At 35.5% G+C, this 24,963-nt stretch overlaps 1 protein-coding gene across 1 annotated transcript in view; it reads right to left on the bottom strand.

The window, feature by feature from the left end:
- The window catches only part of tyw1 (tRNA-yW synthesizing protein 1 homolog (S. cerevisiae)), an 81,785-nt gene that overhangs the window by 50,686 nt on the left and 6,136 nt on the right, over positions 1–24,963 (bottom strand). The window contains exons 7-10 of the mRNA XM_051129568.1: positions 24,196–24,315; positions 15,405–15,537; positions 1,510–1,562; positions 1,256–1,374 (exon numbers count right to left, since the gene is read on the bottom strand). Of these exons, the coding sequence (XP_050985525.1) occupies positions 1,256–1,374; positions 1,510–1,562; positions 15,405–15,537; positions 24,196–24,315 (425 nt within the window). The remainder of the gene's footprint in view (positions 1–1,255; positions 1,375–1,509; positions 1,563–15,404; positions 15,538–24,195; positions 24,316–24,963) is intronic.

Raw genomic sequence — 24,963 nt, 5'->3', positions numbered from 1 at the left:
TATTATTATTAAAGGGAAAATCAGATGCCCATTTTCCACAAGTTAGTATGATCCTTTATGGTCCTCATGAAATGTCTATAACATGCTAAAAAAATTCCTTAAAATTCCTCAATGGTCATGTAAAACAACATTTTTACCCTGTCAAAAACAGCTCTGATCAAAAAAGCTTTTTTGGTGCATGTCTCTTTAAATGATAATGAGCTACTGCTTACTCCACCCTCTCTGCTGTTTTTTGTGTATTCGGTGGCACATTACCGAAGCCACTAGAAGGCAAGCCTGCAGCCATTAGCTGAAAAAGAATAACAGCTAAAGCTAACACTTCTGTCTGGTAGTACTTGGGAAAGGAAACCAGAGGCTTTTTTTTCTTAATGGATGTCAGTGGAAGAGGGGCTTTACTACGCTGAATAAACAGCTTTTTAGAGGAAACGGCTTATCATTTAATGAATCCACAGCTTATCTGGTAATCTTTAACGTGTTTTACACTAAACAATACTTTTGGATTGAACTATTTTTAGAGTTTACCACAAAAAATGCTGTTTTAAAAGAGAAGTCACTGACTTTTTGCGACAGGTGGGATTCAGCTTATGACATTTCTCATTCATTCCTATGGTATCCGTAAATGGTGACTGAGTGTTGCACAACTCTGACTGAAATTCAGTGACATCAAGGCTTTAATGTGACTGGTTATTAAGGGACAAGTTAGCTGTTACGCTAAGTAATACAGATGCTCTCATCTCCCTATAGTAAGACAATCTCTGGCATTACCATCAAAAACAAAACTAATCCACTGCGTCCATAGTGACTTTGATGTCAGGCGGAAATTAAATCTTATGTTCATTTTTACATCTGACTACAAAACACCTGCATTGTTTACAAGACGTTGTTGTCACTATAGCTGCTTGAGAAAATGACGAACAGTGAACTGGCTGAGGGCATACGGAACAGTGCCGTCAGCCGTCGTGGGCGGGGCTTGAGCAATATGACATCACACTTCTCAGAAAATCAAAACAGCTTGATAATTATGACTGTTTAGGTTTTTTGTGGATTTAAAAAAAAAGGAGTGAATAGATTTTTATAATTGTAGAGTTGTTGTGTTCACATACTGCTAAGACACATTTATATGCAAACGCCTTGTAAAACTAAATTATGTATCCGATGTCTCCTTTAATTATTAGAAGAATATCAATGAATACATAACTTTTTTAATTAAAAAAAACAAAAACAAAAAAAAAAACAAAAACAAATCTTATCCTACCTCCAGCAGAAAACACATTTGTTGGCACAGGCCAGGCTTGGCGTAGTCTCCATACAGCGGTGTGATTCAATCCCGTAGAAGGTGTGTTTATAGCAGCCTCCTCTCCCTCTCAGCATTGACTAACAAAAGAAAGGCAACATAAGTTCCGTTTAAACAAAGACAAACTGTTCCTGTCTGAAAACATTGTGCTGTTGTAAAAACAGAAGCTTGCTAAAGACCCTTGACAGCAAGATCAATTAATGGAAACAACCTACCTTGGTCCAACGACACAGTTTTACCCCAGAGTGACTTCCTATTAGTTTGTACCCTGCAGACCACAAAGAAAAAAGAAAGTTTTCAGAATACTGATCGAGCTACACTACCAGTCCAAAGTTTTTGAACAGTAAGATTTTTAATTTTTATTTGATCCAAAGTACAGCAAAAAAAAATTCTATCTGAATATACAGTATTTTGTGATTTCAAAGTTGAATTTTTAGCATCATTACTCCAGTCACATGATCCTTCAGAAATCATTGTAATATTCTCATTTGGTGCTCAAAAAACATTTATTATTATTAGCATTAATATGTTGAAAACAGCTGAGTAGTTTTCTTTATTAAACGCCTTTATCATCATTTAAAGCATCCTTGCTAAATAAAAGTATTCATTTCAACAATTTATTTCCTAAATAAATAAATAAATAAAATAATAATAATAATAATAATAATAATAATAATAATAATAATAATAATAATAATATTATATATATATATATAGAGAGAGAGAGAGAGAGAGAGAGAGAGTATGTATAGTGTATAATGTTACAAAAGCTTTGTATGTCAAATTAATGATCTTTGGATCTTTCTATTCAAAGAATAGAGAAAGGAAAAAAAAAGTGTACTCAACCATTTTAAATATTGATAATAATAATAAAAATAAAAATGCAAATCAGCACATTAGAATGATTTCTGAAGGATCCTGTGACACTGTAGACTGAAGAAATGATGCTGAAAATTTAGCTTTGATAACAGGAATAAATTACATTTTAAAATATATTCAAATAGAAAGCAATTACTTTAAATGGTAAAATATGATTTCACAATTTTACTGCTTTTGCTGTGTTTTGGATCAAATAAATGCAGGCTTGGTGAGCGGAAGAGACTTAAAAAAAAAAAAAAAAATCTTACTGTTAAAAATTTTTTACTGACAGTGTACATAACCTCAAAAGACAATCATACCCTGCCTCTAGTTATGGAAATCAAATCTAAACACACTTGTTGAATGCCAATATCTAAAATGCTAAAACTGATACAGTACAAAAGCTTAAAAAAGGACACATTTAACACGTTCAGTGTCAGAGAGAGTGTAAAAGGTGATGCACTGTACTTCAATGAAATAAACAGGCTAAAAAATAGTGCATTTATGATGTACACCATGTACTAGCACAGAGACAGGCCTCTATTTTCCATTTCACAGTCTGCTCAGGATCTTTAACACCTAGCAGGAGAAATGATGCAGATTTTCCTACAAAGCTCCTCAATACATCTAAACAGGCTGGAAGGCCAAATATGCTTGAGTCTGAGCATTTCCTGTTAAGCACTTGAAGTCTACCCATTTCTAAGGTCCATAGCTTTGTTCTCCCACAACTGTGCTGCGTTCCCTTGGGGAATCCGACTCAATTTAGACTTTAATCCACACATAAGGGCCATCACTGGGGCAGCCATCACTCCTACAGCAGTCTTAATAAAACTGCAGAATATAAAGGCACAGCTCTGTGCTGAAAAGGCTGGTAGAGTTCAAAACACAGCTTGTATGTTGGTTAGAAGCAATCTCAATTTTCATTTTTGGTGAATTATTCCTCACTTTTTCTCTTCCACAGTTTATCTCCTCATGCATGAAAGAGTGTCGCTTAAGTCTAACGGGAAAAAAAAACAAAAAAACAAAAGCAGTAGGAGTGAAGCTCCATACTAATGATCCCAATTCTAGAGCCGCTCTCCCATGTTCATTAGCTAAACTCCACATCAAACATTTTCTTGTCTTTTATGTCCGCAAATAGCTCACTGGGGCTGAGAAGGTAGGGGAGGTGTTCGCTCATCTCTGTTTGAGGAACAGCATTTATTTGGATTGAGTCTGGGTCAGAGAGCAGGTCTGGTTTCAACTGAGTGAAGGCTCAATATTTGGGAAGCAGAAAGTCGAGACAGAGGATTCCCTGCGGTGGTTCATACTGACTGTTCACATCATGGGGATTCAAGAGCATGAAAATAAAAAATGAACTTGTCAGTGAGCTTTAACAAAAAAAAAAAAACTCACTTCATAGTTCAGTTATGTAAGTGAGAATAGCAAAATAGTGTCCTGCACTAGTTAAAAAAATAAAAATAAAAATAAAAATAATAATAATATATATTATATAATTATAACCAATTAGTATGGAGTATGAAAGACCGTTTCCACCACTGAATAAAAAATAAAGGTAATGAGTTGTGAGTTATCATCTCACAATTCTGACACAAATGTATAATACAAACTCGCAAATCTGACTTTTTCTCTTAATTGTGAGATGTAAATTCGCAACTGCAAGTATAAAGTCCAGTTGTGAGGGGGAAAAAAAGACTGATGTTCTCAGAATTGCAAGTTTATATCTCACAATTCTGACTTAACTCGCAGCATTCTGAGAAAAAGTCACAACTGACCATATGCACAGAGCGCATAATGATAAGCCAGCTCGTAAACTTCCAGTGAAGCTCATTTTATATGTGCCATATATAAGTGGAGACTCTTGAGACTCCTCTCCTGCCTCGTTCTTATCAGAAAAATAATAACTACAACATCGTAAATAATGATAGTGGCATGAACGTTCAGTTTTATCTTATTTAACAACATATAAAGAGCCTGGAAATCCCAGAAGGATACCTAGACACATAGTTGTACATTTAAATGCTGACAGCTAAACACTATCACAACTGTTCAGGCTAATGTTACATAAATAACAATGCTTGTCTTCAACGACATCTTGATAGCGTTGTTGATAATCAACTTGCCTTCATAGTCATGAACACATTTTTAAAATCTTGTAATATTTTAAAGCCTTTATTATTTTTCAACTCTACAGCTGTGCAGTGAAACTCACTTCAAAGATTCACTTTTCATTCATGCAGAGGAGATGAAAAATGTCTTATGGAAAACAACGACTTTTTAAGACGAAAATGATATGAAATTACCCTTATAACCAGAAGATGGTAGTAGAAGATCACTCATTGGCTGCAACTGCCATTTTTAACCCTCTAGCTCTGCTTTTCGATTTATTATTAAAATTACTAGTATAACAAATTTTAGTACCTTTACCGCACTTAAGTATATTGTATAGCAAGTGCAGAAAGTCAATAAAATAAATAAATAAATAAGCTCAGACACAAACGGCCTATAAGGGTGAATTAATTAAATACTTATATACAGTTCACTACAAATGAAACAAGTTAAATATTAATGGTTTAAGAATTAAATAACGCATTCAATAATCAATATAAATTTGAAATATTTTATATTTAATTTAATAACTAGATCTTTTAAGTTTTATCTTGAACTGTAAAAGCTATTAAATAGCCTATATTCAACCAGCACAAACGTGTTACTGCTGTAGTTTTCTTACTCTGAATTTAGACATCGGCTTGTAAGATGTTTCATTCGGTTATTACTGTCAATCATATTAATGACTTGCGCATATTTAGTGGATTTACTCGCATAATTTTTTACACTTGCGTTTGTCATTCTTGAAACGGTATACATGGACATTTGGTCCTCTTAGACAAACAAAACTTTTCTTTGAATTGTGAATAGATTATGTAGTGAAAACGAGCAAAGGACACGCCTGTTACGACACAGTACAGTTGACCGGAAATTACTGAGCTGGCTTGTCCAAAACACGGAAGTAATCCGTGCATCTGGTCAATTGCGAGAAATAAACTCAGGGAAAAAAAAACTCTGAATTGCGAGGAACATCCAACTGCAAGAAAAAGTCAGAACTGTGGCATAAAAACTTGCAATTACCTCTATTTTTTATTCAGTGGAGGAAACAGGCTTCCATAAATTAGATGTAAAAATTTGAATGCAAAAAAGTAAAATGCTGAATGAAATATTGGTAAAATAGTCACACAGCATGTTTCCCAAATAATTTTTCCCTACTAAAACAATAAAGAACAATATTTGATTTTCACTTAAATGCACTAACATAAAACACATTAACAACCAGTGATATTTAGTTATATGTATTTTTACCAGATCATTTGAATGGGCTTGTACGAATGCTGTTTCTGGGTCCAAACCCCAACTCATTTCACTTGATAATACCATCTCAGTAGCCGTTTATGAGGACTGTTTATTCATATTAAACATTTAAAGGGGTCATCGGATGCCCATTTTCCACAAGTTGATATGATTCTTTAGGGTCTTAATGAAAAGTCTCTAATATACTTTGATTAAAAATTCTCAATGGTTGTGTAAAACAACACCCTTTTGCCTTCCCAAAATCAGCTCTGCAAAAATCATCTCATTCTGGTCAAGGCTGCTTTAAATGCAAATGAGCTTGTTTACTTTAGCCGCATTTAGCCGCATTTAGCTGCGTTTAGCTGCTAAACTTGCTAACTAGCACATTATTAAGAAAAGGCGATCGCAAAGATTCATAAAAAAACCCTTATACTCACTTCTGCTGTAAGTGAAGCTGAATCACGAATGATTCATGCAAGCGTTTGACCTGGAAGTCACGGAAGAGGTGACGCTTGACGTTAGACTTAAGCGAATAGAGTCACAGAAATTAAACTCAACAAATCTAAAAATTTCTCTAAAGCTTACTCAAGTTTAGTCATTTTTTTCACGTTTTGTTATTTTGCTGCCTTATGTTGAACTGCTTTAAATTACTTTTTCCCCCCACATCAATCTACACTCCATACACCATAATGACAAAGCACATAATGACAAAGTTTTTAACATCTTTGCAAATTTAAAAAAAAAAAAATACCTTAAATGATTCCACTGCATAAGTATTCATACCCTTATCTGCGACAGTTGAAATTGATCTCAGGAGCATTCATATCACTTGTAGATGTTACTACATTTTGAGTGGAGTTAAACTGTGGCAAATTCAATTGAATTAGTATGACTTGGAAAGGCACATGTCTAATAAAAGGTCTAACCGCTGAAAATGCATATCAGAGCAAAAACCAAGCCCTGAGATCAAAATAACAGCCTGTAGAGCTCAGAGACAGGATTGCATCAAGCCATATATCTAGGGAAGAGTTCAGAAAAAAAAAAGTCTGCTGCATTGAAGGATCACAGAAGCATGTAGTCTCTATTACCCTTAATGGAAGAAGTCTGAAAGAACCAGGACTCCTGGCCAAACTGAGCAACTGATGAAGAAGGGCTTTGATTAGAGTTGTGACCAAGAACCTGATAGTCTCTCTAGTTGAGCTCCATGATCATATATGGAGATAAGAGAAACCTACAGAAGGACAAACATCACCGCAACACACCGACATTCTGGTCTTTATGTATGGCGATGTGGCCAGACTCAATCCTCCTTAGTGAAGATACATGAAAACACACTTGGAATTTGCAACAGCACCTTAAGAACCCTCAGACTGCGAAAAACAAGATTCTCTGGTCTGATAAACCTCAATTCCAAGCATCATGTATGAAAGAAACCAGGCACTGCTCATCACCTGCAAAGTAGCATCCCAAAAGTAAAGTGTGCTGGTAGCAGCCTCATGCTGTGGGGGTGTTTTTCAGTGGCAGGGACTGAGAAAAGATCAACATTCAAATTCAAAATACTGAGACAGACTTTATGAAAACCTAGTCCAGAGCATTCAAAACCTCAGACTGGACAGAAGTTCACCTTCCAACAGGACAATGAGCCTATAAACACAGTGAGAGTAGCTTAAAGACAACTCAGTGAATGTCCTTTAGTGGCCCAGCCAGAGCCTTGGCTTGAACGCCATCAAATATTTCTGGAAAAACCTAAAAATGTGTACCAGCCCCCCATCCAAGTTGACAGAGCTTGAGAGGTGAAATGGTGAGGCGAAGAATGGCAGATTATTGCCAAATACAGATGTGTAAAGCTTGTTGCATCATACCCAAACAGACTTAAGGCTGTAAAGGTGCTTCAGCTAAGAGTTAAGGGAATGAATACTTATGTAATGTACTTATTTCATTTATTTTTTATTATTTTTTAATAAATTTACAAAGGTTGTGACGATTCTGTTTTTGCTTTGTCATTATGGTGAGTGCAGACTGATGTGGGGAAAAAGTAATGTAAAGCAGTTTAACACACGGCAGCAACATAAAACGTGAAAAAAAAATGAAGGGGTATGAATACTTTCGCAAGGCACTGTATATCACAATCTTAATGCTCTTATGCTTGCAAGTCACGAAAATCAACATGAAGCGTTCTTGAGAAGTCATTTTTAATTAGAAATTTAATTATACCTAAACGTGAACTAAGAGTGTGGAGAAAAAGATAATTTTACCCCAGCAATACATGGTTGAAACAGAAGTGCTGATGTAAAGATGAGTTTGAAGTTCCTAATAAAGTTACTCAAATTATCCCAATTTTTTTTTTTTTTTTTCCGAAACACATTGGCATAACCATTACATAAATTTTAGGCTGCATTAAATTGCTAATTAAACTACTGGCCCAGTTTTAAAAAGACTACATTAACTGCAACAAGTAGCCTAAAACAATGACTTGACAGCTTCTCGGCTAAATGAATAACGTTATTTACTGCATTATTGCATTAGCACAGTTGAAAACTTAAGTTGTTTTAGAGATAAGTAGCCTACATTTTGATAGAATAAAATGCATAGTGAGACCAAGAGTGTGTTATACAGTAAATGGGATAACAGGTTACTATGCTGAACAACATCTTGCTGAATAGTTGTGAAAATATCCATTAAGATGAGTTCTGTCCATTCTAAATGCGTTTCATCAATCAAGGTTAACCAGACATAAACAAGGGCACAGTGCATGGAGAGTCTGCTAGTCACTGGCTATGCAGCATTTCCTCACAGTTCAGTTCTCTCAGGACCGTAGGAAGTTGACGGGAACAAAAATTGGCATCACGTTGATGACGAACAGCACCAAAACAGAACTTCACAAGATCAACGACGCACTGCTATGGGATGATTTTAGTTTCATTACTCCAGGTTTCTATTTCAAGCTATTATTTATGGCATGAGGTAGGTGCCTGAAAAGAAATTTCAGGGCTTTAAAAAAAAAAAAAACTTCTCCAGACTCAATCCACTCTGACCAAACACATTTGCCCTTTTTTTTAGCTCTAGCTGCTGCACATCCTCTGAAAGGAAGTGACTTGTTTCAGAGTTCTTCAGCTCTCCCTCATTCATCTTTAAATCATTGCTAATAATGCCGGAGGGAATCATTTCAGTTTATCATTAAAAGAGCAAAAATAACAGCGAGTGAGAGGAGGTTACCAGTCGGTCCCTCAGGAAATGGAGTGTTATATAATGTCACATCAGAACCTTCTCTAGACTGCAGGCGAGATCAGCTAAATTACACACATTTGTGCGTTCACAGTTCACAACTCAACCTGCAAAACAAACCACAGAGAGAATACTCCAGTGAGGGCGAATCTTACGAAGAAATTTCTAGGCTGTATTTCACTCAAAAATAAAATGAAAATTGTTTGGTTGTTCATTTATAGCTTCTACTCCATGCTAACTAACACTGCTATATTCATGGCAGGAATAGGCCAAGGCTGTACAGTGCCTTGCAAAAGTATTCACGTTTTGTCATGTTGCAGCCTGTTAAATTGCTTTAAATACGTTTTTTTTTTTTTTTTTTTTTTTTTTTTTCACACATTTACACTCCATACACCATAATGACAAAGCAAAAACAGATTTGTGACAACTTTGCAAACTTATTAAAAACAAAATACTGAAATAAGTACACTGCATAAGTATTCATACCCTTAACTCAGTACTGAAGCACCTTTACAGCCTCAAGTCTTTTTGAGCATGATGTGACAAGCTTTGCACATCTGCATTTGGCAATAATCTGCCATTCTTCCAAATCATACTCAATCAAATGAAATTGCCACAGGTTAACTTAATTCGAAGTGTAGCAACATTTACTAGCGATATGAGTGCTCCAGAGCTCAATTTAAAGTGTCTCAGAAAAGGGTATGAATACTTATGCAATGGAATCATCGTTATAAATTAATAAGTTGTTACAAACCTGTTTTGTGCTTTGTCATTATGGTGCATGGAGTGAAGACTGATGTGGGAAAAAAGTAATTTAAAGCAGTTTAACATAAGGCTGAAACATAAAACGTGAAAAAAATGAAGAGGTTTGAATAATTTCACAAGGCACTGTAATATGTAAATAAACACTTATACTAAAAAGAACAACTTTAAAACAATTTTCACCCAAAAATAACTAATAAACAGAAATATCAAGCAAAACACTGAGGTAAATGTGAAATTTTGTATATTCTTGTAAAATGTACTCTAACAATCTTTGCTTTATTTACAACTTTGAAAAACATTTTTATGTAATATAATGTGATTCATAATCATCCTGACAGGGTTAATTTTGTGAGAAGGACAAGCAAACTCTGGATTTATCATCTTCTGTAAGAAACAATAATAAGTATTGAACATGCCACCATTTTTCTCTGTAAATATGGTGCTGTTGACAATTTTCACCAGATGTCGATAACAACCCAAACAAACATACACACACACACACACAAAAAAAAAACTAAACAAATAATTTCAGAAATTGTGTGTAATAAAATGGAATGACACAGGGAAAAAGTATTGAAGTACTGAAATTTATTTAATACTTTGTACAAAAGCCTTTGTTGGTAATGACAGCTTTAAGACATCTCCTATATGGAGAAACTAGTCACATGCATTGCTTAGGTGTGATTTTGACCCATTCTTCCACAGAGTCTTCAAATCTTGAAGGTTCTGCGTGCCTCTTCTATGAACTCTTATCTTTAGTCAGGTGATTGGCTGAGCTATTCTAGCAACTTTATTTTCTTTTTCTGAAACCAATCGAGCTTCCTTGGCTGTGTTTGGGATGACTGTCTTACTGAAATGTCCACCCTTGTTTCATCTTCATCATCCTGACCTTGTAGGTGTTGGGACTGAACCAGCTAATATTAATTTCCACTGACAAGGGGCAGGATTGCTTTCTAATTACTGATAGATTTCAGCTGGTGTCTTGGCTTTCCATGCCTTTTTGCACATCCCTTTCTAAATGTGTTCAATACTTTTTCCATTCACTTTGTCATTCCATTTTATTACACATAACTTAATTTCGTATGTTGTTTTGTTTTCTTTTTATGTATGGATTTCTTGGCTTGTTACTGACATCTGGTGATCAACTGCACCTTTATTTACTGAGGAAAAATGGTGACATGTTCAATACTTATTTTACCTGCTGTATATGTTTTAGCGGATAACTTTTAAATGGACTATATCAAATTTATGCAACCGTTTCAAAATGAATTAAAAATAAATTGCAAGTTGCTGGTTTTTTTTTTCTCCGCAATTGTGACTATTTCTCACATTTGAGAGTTTATATTTCACAATTCTGATATATATCTCTATATATAAAATATTATATTATACTATACTACATTATATTATATTATATTATATTATATTATATTATATTATATTATATTATATTATATTATATTATATTATATTATATATATATATATATATATATATATATATATAGATAGATAGATAGATAGATAGATATGAAATTCTGCTCGTTCTGCTCATGTTTCATGAATGAGGCCCATTTCAACAGTGTTATTAAATTATTGATGTTTTTAAAGATGAATTTAAACTAGGTGAGCATTACATTTCATAGCATTACTGTCATCTAAATGTGAAAGTACGGGAAATTAAATTCTAATACTGATTGATACCGATCATTAAAAATAATGATACTGACATCCCTCGTTGAAGTGATGAAGTGTTGAGAGAGAATTAAACTAGCAAAAAAAAATTGTCTGCAGAATGCTGAGACTGACCAAATTGAACGAAATAAGCTATAATGAAATTTGTTCTTTGTTTCTTATAAATTTGGGGTAAAATACAACATTCCAGACTGGTTTGTTTATGATCCCATGACAAACAGCACATTACTGGCTCAATGCATGCCTCACACTGCGGATCTCTTAGTCTCTATTGACTGCAAGTTTGCTGTATCAAGCATGTTAAACTAACAACATGCTCAGAGGTGTTGCCGGTTGCCACAAGCACAGAGGACACTGATTGGTAGTATACACAACCTCTGTGGAAATGTGAGAACGGGCCAGCCTCTGTCGTGCACTGTGTGTATGCGGCTAGAGGCTGGCTGGGCTAATGAAAGGTGTGGAGTGAGAAACTCAAGGGAACTCCAGCAGCAGGAGAGGAGTAATTGGGCTTTGCTGCATCATTAAGCTCCGTTAGGCACAGTCACATCATCAGAGGCTCCATCAGAAACCAGACAACGAGGGTGAAATTTGTAGCAAACAAAAGGAGAAGAGTTGCAGCTCCGCAGCCGGTTTATTAATAACGAAGGTGAGACACTGCTTATGGAAAGAAAAAACTGTCAAAAGCGTGAGAAGTAATCATAATTGAAAACTAGGTTTACTATAACGCGGCTGACGCTGCCAGCGCCGAAGACATAATTACCATCAGGGCCTTGGCATCCGGTTTTTGAGAGATGAAAAAACACTGAGGCATATTCAATTAAAGCAGCTGAGAGAGCAGGAAATGACTGTCCATCATCAGGGAAATGGGACATAAAAGTAATCAGTGAGGGGTTTGTGTAACTAGTGTGCTTCAACTAATACAGAAGCTTACTTAAAGATAGCTGTCGAACTTTGCAAAGCTAATTTCGGGTTTTCTAACTGGTGCATCACTATGACAATTACTTAAGGTTAAGGTTTAAAAGTTTGGGGTTGGTAAGATTTCTTTGAAACGTCTCTTTCGCTCAAGGCAGCATTTATTTGATCAAAAATAAAGACATTTAAAATGTTCTACTGAAAAATATACACTGCTATAAGCATTTAATGGGTTATCACTTTTGACCAATTGGTCAAATCAGTTATCAAAACAAAGTGGTGTGTTCAGTGTGAAGTGACAATGACACACACAAAGTTTGGTGTCAATATGTCAAAGCTTTGCAGAGATAAAACTTTAGAATCATTTTGGCATCATTGCTTAAATTTGTTGTGTTGCTATACAAAAACGATCTCGTCTATCGACACAATTGTTAACCAATTGTTGTGGCGTGGTCAGTGTGAGGTGCCAATGGCACATACAAAATTTTGTGTAAATATGTCAAAGCTTTGCAGAGATACAGCCTCAGACGCACTTTTGCATCTTTCCAGCAAATTCGTTAAGTTAAAATGAAAACCGCTTCGTATATCAATTCGAAATCCATAACTTTTCACCAGCATGGTCTAAAGTTGATCCGAATTTTGGAAAAATCGGACCAATGGTCTAGGAGGAGTTCAAAAAAGTAGGTTTTCAATATTAATTGAAATGGTGGACAGGAAGTTCGGTCAATTTTGGTATAATTGGATCTATGTTCTCAGCATGACCCAAAGAATACATTGAGACCAGCTTTATTACAATAGCCCAATTAATTCAAACGTTATTAGCATTTTTGAAAATTCATTATAACCTTTGGCCACAAGGTGGCGCTGACCCAAAACTTTGAGTACTGTCAAAAACATAGCATTTTACGACAAAATTCAAAACGTCCGATACCCAAAATGACTGAAATGGGAAAATCAACCTGAATTCCATAACTTTTTGCCAGCACAGTCTAAAGATGATCTGAGCTAATTTTGGTAGAAATCAGACAAACCGTCTAGGACGAGTTTGAAAAAGTACCTTTACGTTTTTTACATTTTGGTGTCCATTTGACTCGGCATGAGCCAAAGAATCAGAGGAACAAAAAATTTCCTTATAGACCTTATGGTTCGAAAGTTATTAGCATAAAATGATTGAAACTTTGGACAAGTGGTGGCGCTAGAGAGTTCCTTAACCTCACACTTGTTATGGTTAATGTTGAGACTGTTCTCTATCTGTGTGCCAAATTACACAACTTTCCTGCAAGCGGTTCTACGGGCTGCCATAGACTCAAGAGCGGAAGAAGAATAAGAACGCCAAAGGATACAATAGGTGCTTTCGCACATTCGGTGCTTGGCCCCTAATAACTATTTTCTATATTAATATATTGTAAAATGTAATTTATTCCTGCGATGCAAAGCTGAATTTTCAGCATCATTACTCTAGTTTTCAGTGTCACATGATCCTTCATTCTAATATGCTGATTTGCTGCTCAAACATTTCTTATTATTATTATCAAATGTTGAAAACAGTTGTGCTGCTTAATATTTTTTTTATTCAGGATTTGATAAATGGAAAGCATTTATTTGAAAAATAAACCTTTTGTATCATTCAAGCGCCTTTATTGACTTAGATATCAACTCAATTTAATGAATCTCTGCTGAATAAAAACAAAATTGTAAAAAAAAAAAAAAAAAAATTATAATAACGATAGTGTAATACATGATAAAATGTTCATAATCTTTATATTGTAAATATGTGGTTTAAATCAGCAGTAGGAGCAATTAAATTTTATGAAAGGAGTTTTGCAAGCTAAAAGCTACAAACACAAATTTAGGCTAGGTGCCAAATGACAAACAAGAAGAGGAAATGACAGCACAGCAGTGTTAATTTTGACAGCGAATTCTGATTTAGTCTTAATCATAGTCTTTTGGCTAAAACGCCTTTTAGTTTTAGTCATATTTTAGTCATCTTAATTGTTTTAGTTTTAGCTGACTAAATAACATAAAATTTTAGTCGACTAAAGCTTCAGTAGATTTAGTCGGCTGAAATCTAATTGGTTTAGTTACAGTGTACAGTGCCAAACTTACTGTATAGGTTTGATTTTAAGGTTTTATCGTGATCGACACATTTATCTGCTGTGACAAGTCACATGCCTAAATACTAAAATTAAATGAAACCACTTCCCATAAAGAAACAAGAACTTGGTCTTCTCTTCAACGAAATACCAATGGTTATATAGGCTAATTATGCATTCTTTATAGCAACTCGTTTACGACACTCTTCATTCTTTTAAGCAGACATGTTTATTTCTATGAATAAATTTAGATTAAACTTTATTACTAAAGTGATTCAATCAAGAGCAGTGAGTGATTTTCTGTCTTTGTTTTGTTGCTTGATTAACATCAATGCCACAAACAATAGCAACTAAATTAGGCTGCTGTCCCTTTAAAACTGAAAACGCGGATGCAATGTACTTATGGCCGATATTCTCCCAACCGTTTACGTTCACCTAATATGTAACCGAATGTTTACATGAATACTCATCAAAATGGACAATTCGACATCATTTTGTGTGTATTTTTCCATTCATGAGATGCAAAAGAGTATTCATGCACTGTGCGAGAGGCCAAACTGAGTTTTTTTTTGCGTCGTTAAATTTATCCATATGTCTGCTCTTCTCTTATTCACAGATATTGACATTTTTTTAACATTTTAAGAGACGTGCAGCAAATGTACACTAGCTTATGTCCTGCCAGATAGATCAAAAGGCTATGATACAGTTCAAATGTACGTCTCAAACCTCCCAACCACGCAGCAGATTTGTTCTGAATGAATCTCTTCCCATATCGTCCCTCTCTAACATTTTTATTCGTCAACAAAATTGTCAATAGATTTTCGTCATAGCTTTTTTCATTCAAAACATTTTTGTTTAGTTATCGCATCATTCTCGGTGTAAAAAAATATTGTTGACAAAAATTATTCAGCAATAAAATTAAAACTGTGGCACAGCAGCCACCCACAACAGCCTAAACATTATAGGAGCGAGTATTGCATAGAAATATTACATGAAAAGCACTCACACTTTCTTCACAAAAATTAGTCATAAATATAACAGGAACTGGGAATGTACAAGGACATTCTAATTTAATAAAAGTGAATCAAAAATTAAAAAGAAAATGAAAAACTGTATTCATTTGCACAGATACCCTTGTACAGAAACTTTCATTTCTGTCACAGACATCTCTTTTTTTTTTGCGTGAGTGAATAACACGGGCGGGTTGAGGCCGTGCTGTACCTTGTTTAGTCAGAGCGTCTCTCAAGGCTGGAGTGATCATCTCTCTCCGCTCCTCCTCTGACTCGCTCTTCCTCACTCCATTCTGCTTTGACAGCTTCACCCTCTGGGAGTCCTCTTCATCTCCCTCCATCTTCTGCAGCACATACAGCCACAAAAAAAAAAGAGAGAGACATGAAAAAACTCATTCATTCATACAACCTAGCCACAGTTACACAACCAGTGGCAGTGCGTCAGAGGAACCAATAGATGCTAAACCTTCAACGCATTATTCAAAAAGTATAGAACTAAAGTGATTAAATTTGAGGGAAAAAAAATGTATTAAAGATGCAATATTTAGGGGGGGATGAAGGATACCATTTATCATACATCACATCACAAATTTAAAAACTCCACAGAGTTTAATTTCATTTTGAACGGTAATTGATTTCAGAAATCGAAGGCTAGGAAACAGATGTGGCTTTGAAAATGATGGCACCAATGGGAGGGTTTAAACAGAAATGACACTCACAGCCATATGGATCTGATGAAACACTGATGATGGTCTTGGACTACCATCACTGACCTTCAAAGCTCAAGCGCTCTTATGTGAACAGACTGCATTAAACTTTATTGGGATTCCATGCTGCACAGGTTCCAGAATATACAATCAGCTGGAAATCAAGTCTGACTTATAGTTCCTGCTCTTTTTCCTTAAATGTCCTTTAGGGAAAATGTCCTTTCCCTAAATTCCATATTTCTTCCCAAGTACATATGGCAGTATTAGCAATTTTTTCCACACTAAAAGGTCAGAGACAGTCTGGCTTCAGATTCAGACACAGTGCTGTATATGGCAGATGAAAGGAATCATCAGGCAAGCTGGACACCATAGGTCACATTAGATGCTCTACATAGGATACTCAAAGGATGTGTAAGAAATGCGCAGTATCTAAAACCAAAGCGTGTCACAAAAAAAAAAAAAAAAAAAATTATAAAAAAGAAATAAATAACATATGACAAATGTCATGTTCTTACTATACATGAACAGATTTCACTTAAAATAATTTTTTAGGCATAAAAAAAGACCCCATCCCCATCAAAAAAACACATAAAAAAGCAAAACAAAAACAAATCCAGACAACAAAACAAAATCAAGTAAAACACACAACTCCAAACATAAACACAAAAAAACCAACAAAAAACACACACAAAAAAAAATCCAAAGACCAAAAAAGAAAAACCAGCAACACAAAACAAAAACGAATCCAAACAAAGAAATCAAGTAAACCTCAAACATCACAACCCCCTAAAAAAAAAAATGAATTAATAAAAACAAAAAAAAAACAAAAAAAACGTAATCAAAACAACGAAAAAACAAACAAAAAAAAAACAACACAAAAACATCCAAACAAAACAAGTAAAACACACACACAAAAACACACACACAAAAAAACCCCCAAAAAAACTAAAACAAACTTACAACTTAAAAAACCCTAAAACTCAAAAATAAATAAAAATCCCAAACAAAGACAAAGAAAACAAAATAAAAAAAAAACAAACCAACAATACAAAAAACTAATTCCAAGTAAAACACAAAACCTAACCTAACAAAACTTAACAAACAAAAAAAACAAACAAACAAAAAAAAAGAACCAAACCAACAACAAAAAAGCAAATCCAAATCCAAAAAATTAAAAATAAATAAATAAAAGTTAAAAACCCAAAGACAAAAAAAGAACCAAACCAACAACACAAAAAAACAAATCCAAACAAAACAAAATCAAGTAAAATACAAACAATAAAAACAGACAACCCCAATAAAAATCAAGAAAAAAAACCCCCAAACAAACAAAGACAAAAAGTAACAAAACCAAATGCAAACAACAAAAATAAAAATAAACACCAGTCCCCCACCCCCTCACCCCCAACAAAAAAAAAAAAAAAAAACTAACACAAACCAACAACACCCAACACCAAAAAAGCAAACTTTTCAGGCTGGTCTAATTAATCTGCATGCAAACTGGAATTTATTCCAAAAACGAACATCTCTGTAGGGCTTCTATTCCTACAGCTATTTTCTATATTTTATTTTATGAGTGTAACATCTCTGCCCCATCAAACTGTCTCTGCTTTGTTTTGCTTTCCAGGACAAAACTTTGGGGTCCCTTAACATCCGGGCTGAGAGACAGGTGCTAAACCAGTCGCCGTTTCAGTGTTTGTTTTTCTGTGACTTTGTTCATTTGTTCCAGAGTACACAATGTCTCTTGAGCAAAATCCAACAACAAGAGCGGGTGGAAGGCACCAGGTGGGGTTTGGATTGGCAAGCGGACATTATGCCCTTTCACAGCGAGATCTGTCGTGGAACTGCCACGCACAACGTAGAGTTGACTAGGCTGCAATCTGTCACCCAAGATTCATCTCGTCGTCGCTGCGCTTTCGTCCCTGCTGCAGCGCGGCGGCTCTCCGCACCCCTCCTCCTTCAGACTGACAGAACCAGAGCAGCTCTCTTCAGCTGGAAACGCTCCATTTCCCACAAACCACCCATGCAAGTGACAGCGGTGATGCAGGCAGTGGCCCTGCAGAGTTCAGCCTGAACAGATGACACACTGAGACTGACAGCCAGCCAAAATGACGACAAGCCGCTCCGGCTGCTGCCCGTCCCACACGGGCCGATGTGGCCGAGGGACAATGCCTGTCCATGAGCTGTTATCTCAATTTCCACCTTGCTAATACTAAGCAGTGAAAACATGGCCTCAATCCACACCTGCACTAAATCTATGAATGAGATTAAAACATGTCTACACACTCCATTCCAAAACACTTTGAAAGCACGTTTCTGCCACTGAATATAAGTCAGAAATGAGAGATATAAACCAGCAATTGTCAGGAAAAACACCAGAACTGGGACTTTATATCTCGCAATTCTGACTTTATTTCTCAGAAGTGCAAGTTTATATCACGGAAATGCAAAAAAAAAAAAATTTCGTATAAATAAATTTGTAACTTTATATGTTACAGCTCTGACTTTTTCTTGCACTTGCTAGATATAAACTCGTAATTGTGAGAAACAGTCAGAACTGCAAGATATAAAGTCCTAATTCTGACTTTTTTTTTCATAAAATAAAAATCAGGATTGCAATATATAAACTCGCAATTGCAAGAAAAAAAAAGTTAGAACTGCGACTTTATATCTTGCAATTCTAACTTTATTTTTGTTCCACAGAACAAATTAATTTGTACAGATTTGAAACAACATGAGGGTGAAGGGTGACTTCATTTTTGGGTGAACTATTCCTTATTTGGAGAAGGTAAGAGGTTCTTAGGAAGTGGCTCTTGGTTTTGGGATGGGGACTGATCGGTTCTCAGATTATTACCAAACTGGGTTTTCGTAAGAAGTCAACAGTCACTTATTTGGTTTTAAGAGGTAAGGATAGATTATCATCTGTAGAGGATATTCACTTGTAAAGAAATCTCTATAGTGCAGGATATAATCACCTACAATTTGAAAATTCAGCTTTGCATCACAAGAATAAATTAACACATTAAAATAGAAAGTAGTTATTTTAAATTGTAAAAATATTTCACAACATTACTATATTTACTGAATATTTGATAAAATAAATGCAGCCTTGGTGAGCATAAGAAAATTCTTTCAAAAACATCAAAGGAAAAAAAAAAAAAAAAAAAAAAAAAAACCCCCATACTTTTGAATAGTTGTTAATAATAGTCAAAAATAAATCTGTGCCAATAAGGGGCTTTTTACAAGAACAATGTGCAAATTTTACACCGCCAGCAGCACCATACAAAACTGCAAAAATAAAAATTAAAACGTTTTCAAAAACATCTGCTATTGCAAAAACCTTCTTTAAACTCACACCAGTGGTCAAGACAATGTAACAAAAGTAGAGCCACTCCAAAAATGCAGAAACTGCCACAGAGCCATACATACATCAAATGAACCTATTACGCACCGTATCTGCACATCAAGCTGGGATAGAACCAATTATTTTAAATTACACTCATTATGTTTAAGGTCAGAAACACATAGGGGTAGGAATCATTATTGAGTTCAAAAATAAGAAATGCACATCTATTTATAAATCACAACTAAAGCAGTGCAGATCACACAGTAATGCAAGGTCAGGTGTCTGCATCAGTAAAGCCAAGATACAATATGTCTCTGATGCCATCTGGAGCCAAAGCGGAGTATTTCTACATACGCAAGACCCAGATCTACACTAACTTGACACTTTCCATTTTACAACAGTTGATATTCCAGTGTGATTAATAAATTATTATACTCCACTAAGAATATGAATAATGCATGCATCTAATAATGTCTGTATTACATATATAAATAAATAATACGCTGAGCAACTCAAACAAGAAACTCTTTTAAAATGCATTGACTGTTCTTACGTGATAAAAATGAGAAACTACAGCAAAAATCGCAGAGCAACTAAATATGTGAGTGACTGACAGACAGAATCTAAGTGATGTAATGTTTCCCCTCCAGGACCTTTGCTCCTGACCTTGTTGAACATGAAACAAATTCTGAGCCAAATGAACCAGTTTAGCTGGATCAACAAAAGCAACAACAGTTTGCTGACACCGTGTTCTTACATGTTTGTCATTTTGGCTGGGCGTCGAAAAAAGTGACTTGAACTTAAAAGTAGAAGTCAGACAAACGACACTTTAGTCAATAAATCAAAAAAAAGTTTAAGTGTCTAAGTTGAAGTACCATCTTATCACAGCTAATTGTGCAGAAACAAATATAAGTGGCAAACTGTGGCATTTAAAAAAAAATGATTGGTTGGCTTAACCAACAGTGTGAGTGTGGGGGTGGGACTATCTGATTGGCTAACCAATGGCAGATGGGGTGAGCGTTCAAGAAACCTGTCTGGATATTCTTCTAATCTGTTTGGTGATGTTGACAGGACAGTTCCCCAAAAATTTAAATTCTGTCATTAATTACTTTGTTTCGTGCCAAACCCAAAAGACCTTTGTTCATCTTTGGAATATAAATTACGATATTTTTGATGAAATCTGAGAGCTTTCGGACCCTGCATAAACGGCACCACAACTGACACATTCAACACCCAAAAAGGTAGTAAGAACATCAATAAAATAACTACTGTATGCATTGTGGTACTGTCATTAACGTGTCGAAGACTGACATGGAAAATAAATTGTTGAATACAGTCATTCGTTTAGTTTTCTTTGCGTTATTTTAGTAGCTTCATAACATTACGGTTAGACCAGTGATGTCTCATGGATTATTTTAACAATGTCCTTACTACCTTTCTGGGCCTTGAATGTGATATAGCTGCATTTCTGTCGATGCAGGGTCAGAAAGCTCTCGGATTTCATCAAAAATATCTTAATTTATGTTCTGAAGATGAACGAAGGTCTTACTGATTTGGAACGACATGAGGAGTAATAATGATAGAATTTCTCTCCTTAACAATACTAATGACACACTTCATCTATAAATTATGGTTGCACATTCATAAAAGGCATGAAATGGATAACATTTAATCTGTGAAACATGATGGTTAGAGTAAAACAATATATTCAGCAAAAGTTCGGGATTCAAACTCGGGATGCTCGTTGCGCAACACAGCTGTATGTCAGTGCAATGCCCACAAGGCTATCGGCGCCAAACAATTTATTCACTTTTTAAATGTCAAACGCTTGTCTTTTCTTACTCTGCTTCACTTGTTTACTCTAACTCTACTTTGTTTTTTTTCCCAGTTCATGACAGTTAGGGTATGTCTAAAAACTCCCATTTCATGTTCTCCCTCAACTTCAAAATTGCCCTATATCGCCATTTTACCTTTTTTGTTAAGGGTGTTTGATCTTCTTTGCATGTTCACTTCTGCAGCAATGTAGGAAGATTTTGAAATGATTTTTGAAGTTGAGGGAGAAAATATGATCAGTTTTTTTTCGACATACCCTAACTGTCTTGAACCACAATACACAGAGTTCAGGCAGAGCAAGAAAAGACGAGCGTTTGAGAATAAGAAGTATATTTATGAAAATAACCGATCATTTTGCTATCCTCGGCTGTGATCGTTTACAACCGCATTTTGGATCGTTTGAAGCCGCATTTAAACTGCATTTTGGAAGTTCAAAATCAGGGCACCATATCAGTCCATTATATGGAGAAAAGCGCAGAAATGTTTTCCTCAAAAAAAAAAAAAAAAAAAAAAATTTCTTTACAACTGAAGACAGACATGAACATCTTGGATGACAAGGCAGTGAGTACATTATCTGTGAATCTTTTTTTTTGGAAGTGGACTTCTTTAATTACACTGCCCTTAATAATCAAGGTAACAGCACGTTCAGCAGATGGGCCAAATGTTTGGCCACTGCATCCCATCTTATGTTTTCTTCATCTTGCTGGTTTATTCTCAGTGTTTTTGGGGGGTTTTTTTTAGATTTTATTTTTGCTGTTTTTGCCTTTACTATTAAAGGACAGTATAGAGATGACAGGAAGCTAAGTGAGACAGGATCGGATAAAGTCCTTGAGCTGGGATTTGAACTTGGGACACCCATAGCGCAACGGCGCTATATGACACCACGCTGGCCACAAGGTTATTGGCACCGACTTGCTTAGTGTTTTTAAAGGGGTTTTACATATAACACTTTAAATGAACCAAACGTAAACCAGCTACAAGTGACTTTTTTATGGCTCAATCGAACCTCAAAAGGACTCAAAATGAACCGTACTTTCTGTGATAAAAAAGTACAGTTTGTTTGATCATTTGGGGTGTTCACATATGGGTGCTCAGATGAACAAGGTGTGAAAACATCCTAAAACAATGCATCAAAGGATCGAAGTAGTTAAGCTTCGTAAAATGTATCTTAAGATCGCTGCATTCCCGGTAGCCTTGCCGTTTCTGAACACTAATGCTTTTATTTTTGATAACTAATTATACTACATTAACACATTAAACTGCCAGCCCTAGAAAATAGATCAATAATGCTATTAAATCCATCGTGCTTTTACAAAACCCCATTTGCTCTCTCTCTTCTAATTATCTGCCAGCTGATACACACTCACAGCTTCAGAGATATCGTTTGATCTGCGTATCGGGAACATCACAATCAACTGATTGCTTGAGCTGCAAGCCACATTTCTAAAAACATCTTCTGAAGCCATTTAAACATGCATCCAATCCTGATGGCATCCACAAAGGGCTCTTACTGGATTAAAGGGGGCTGGGATCCTCTCGGCTCTAGCGCTAGCAGCCTCTCTGTTTCGAATAGGATGCGAGAGAGCATGTATGCGTGTATATGGGGAGATTTGTCTGCGCTTCTGTCTCATGAATCACTCCTGCGCACAGGCCTGTAGAGTGGGCGTCAGTGATCACAGTTCACGGTTACGTAAGTCCTCCCAGCGCCTGCTGGAGCTGCTGTCTGCTGTGGCAAACCATCTGCCACTCAGTGTCCTTCAATGGAGCCATTGCTGGTGTCTCTCCAGCGCTCTGTCCTTTTAAAGGAATAGTTTGCCCAACTCTGTCATTATTTACTCACCCTCATGTCAGTACAAAACCGTTTGGTGTCATTTCTTATGTTTTCATGCCACACAACGACAACTCTGAGATCACAACATGCTCTAAAATAGCAAAATGGTCCATACTAGGCAAACGCTACATTCGACCCTGAAGTCAAACGATAGCTTTGTGTGAGGAAAATATCAAATTTAAAGGAACAATTTAACCAAAAATGAAATTCTCATTCAAGACTTTGGTTAATCTTCACTTGTGTTTCGAAGATCGAAGAAAGCCTTAACTTTTAGAAACATGAGGGTGCAAGTACACGATGACTAGGGCTGGGTAAAGAATATTAATTTCTTGATTTTAATAATTTCTCATTTTTACAAAATGATATAAATTCTTAAATTCCAAGAATCGATTAGTCTAGCCCATTGTAAGTTAATAAACGTAATGTGTTAGCGCACATCCCATCCAATAAATGCACAATAAGCTTTATGCTTTGTTACTTCTGATATGAAACAATGTCTCATATTTCAAATTCTGTCCATTTTATTACAAGAGTCAAACAATAAATGCTGATTTGGTGCTGTTTAATGTGGATTGACAGATTGCTGTAGCCCCTCAATTCAACAGAAGCAGCACGTGAACTGATAATTTCCTCCACTTTAATACCGGTTCTAGCATGAAATAAACACGAATAAACATCCGAAGGTATGTTAAAAGAAAGAGTACAACTTACCAAAATCCAAAACATAACATCAATATAACAGCTTGTAAACAATGTCACGTAACAACATATTTACTTTATTTAAAAAAAAAAAAAAAAACATATTCGGCGTCCAGAAACTCATTAGTCAGCTAGAAAAAAACTCTAGAGAGGAGCATTTCACGTTTTAATCACGGTTTAATTTGTTTAAATAATTCTGTTTTAAATATTTATACCCAGCCCTAACGATGATCATTTTTATTTCTGAGTGAACTATCCTTCAAGCTGATTTCCCTAATGATCTTGTCCGTTGTCAAAGCTTATGCCTAGATTTGAAAATACTATGTGGACACTGACTATTAAAAATGAAAATTCTGTCATCATTTGCTCATTCATGTTCCGAACATACACAAACTTCTTTTGCCAAGCACAAAAGATGAAATTTTGAAGAAAGTGGGAAACCAAACAGTTGACAGTTCCTACAGTATTTTTTCCATACTATGGACTTCAGCGGAAGAAAGAAATTTGTATGGGTGTGGAACAACATGACGGTAAGTAAATTAAATTACCGAGTGAGTGTAAACAGTGGAGATGGTTTTGTTTTTACCTTAGCTTTCTTCATACGATTCATCACATTCCCAAGGTCTTCCATGTCGATGACGGAGCCATGAGACTTCTCTTCCTCAGCGGAGGACTCTGCATCACTGCTGGACTCCATCAGCTCCTCCTAAAAAAAAAAATAAATAAATAAATTAAAAAATAAATAAATAAATCAAACAGATCTGTAAGCTTTGTGGGGGGAACGACTATATTATATCCAATCCATGAAAAGATCCATACGCATGGGATAAAAGAGCATGGGATAAAGTAGATAATCATCTTCAACTGAAACAAAAGTGTACTTTTTGAGAGGTAACTTTGAAAAAATTCACACAAGTAGTTTAGTGTTCTCCCACTCCATTTTTCAGTTTTTCATCATTTTCCTATGTGAAAATGCACTACAAACCCTCACCTATCATTCATCAACCTCAAATATGGCTTTTCATTTGAAAGATGTATGTAGTAGCAACTTTAACATGGCAACTCAATCTGATGTTAACCTAGAAAAATCTGCGCTATTCATGTGTCTGTGCGGAGTGTGGGAGCTGAATAATAGCAGGCTCCCTGCATGACAGATGGAGGCACCGGTGCGATCACTTGCATTTAAAATCCTTCTTCATTTTTGATCATACAGATAAAAGTAATTCATCCTTCAAATCTGTAAAGACATTTATTTGCGTGCACTCATAATAACAATGAAACGTGCTTTTGTAAAATAATGAAAGCAAACAGGATGCGCTTTCTGTTGTCTCAGTCTCTGTGAACTTGAGCGCAA

This window comes from Labeo rohita, chromosome 15 (assembly GCF_022985175.1).
Source record: "Labeo rohita strain BAU-BD-2019 chromosome 15, IGBB_LRoh.1.0, whole genome shotgun sequence".
Classification (NCBI taxonomy): domain Eukaryota; kingdom Metazoa; phylum Chordata; class Actinopteri; order Cypriniformes; family Cyprinidae; genus Labeo; species Labeo rohita.
Note: the sequence above shows the minus strand (reverse complement) of the source record. Positions and strands in the feature narration are given on the sequence as shown.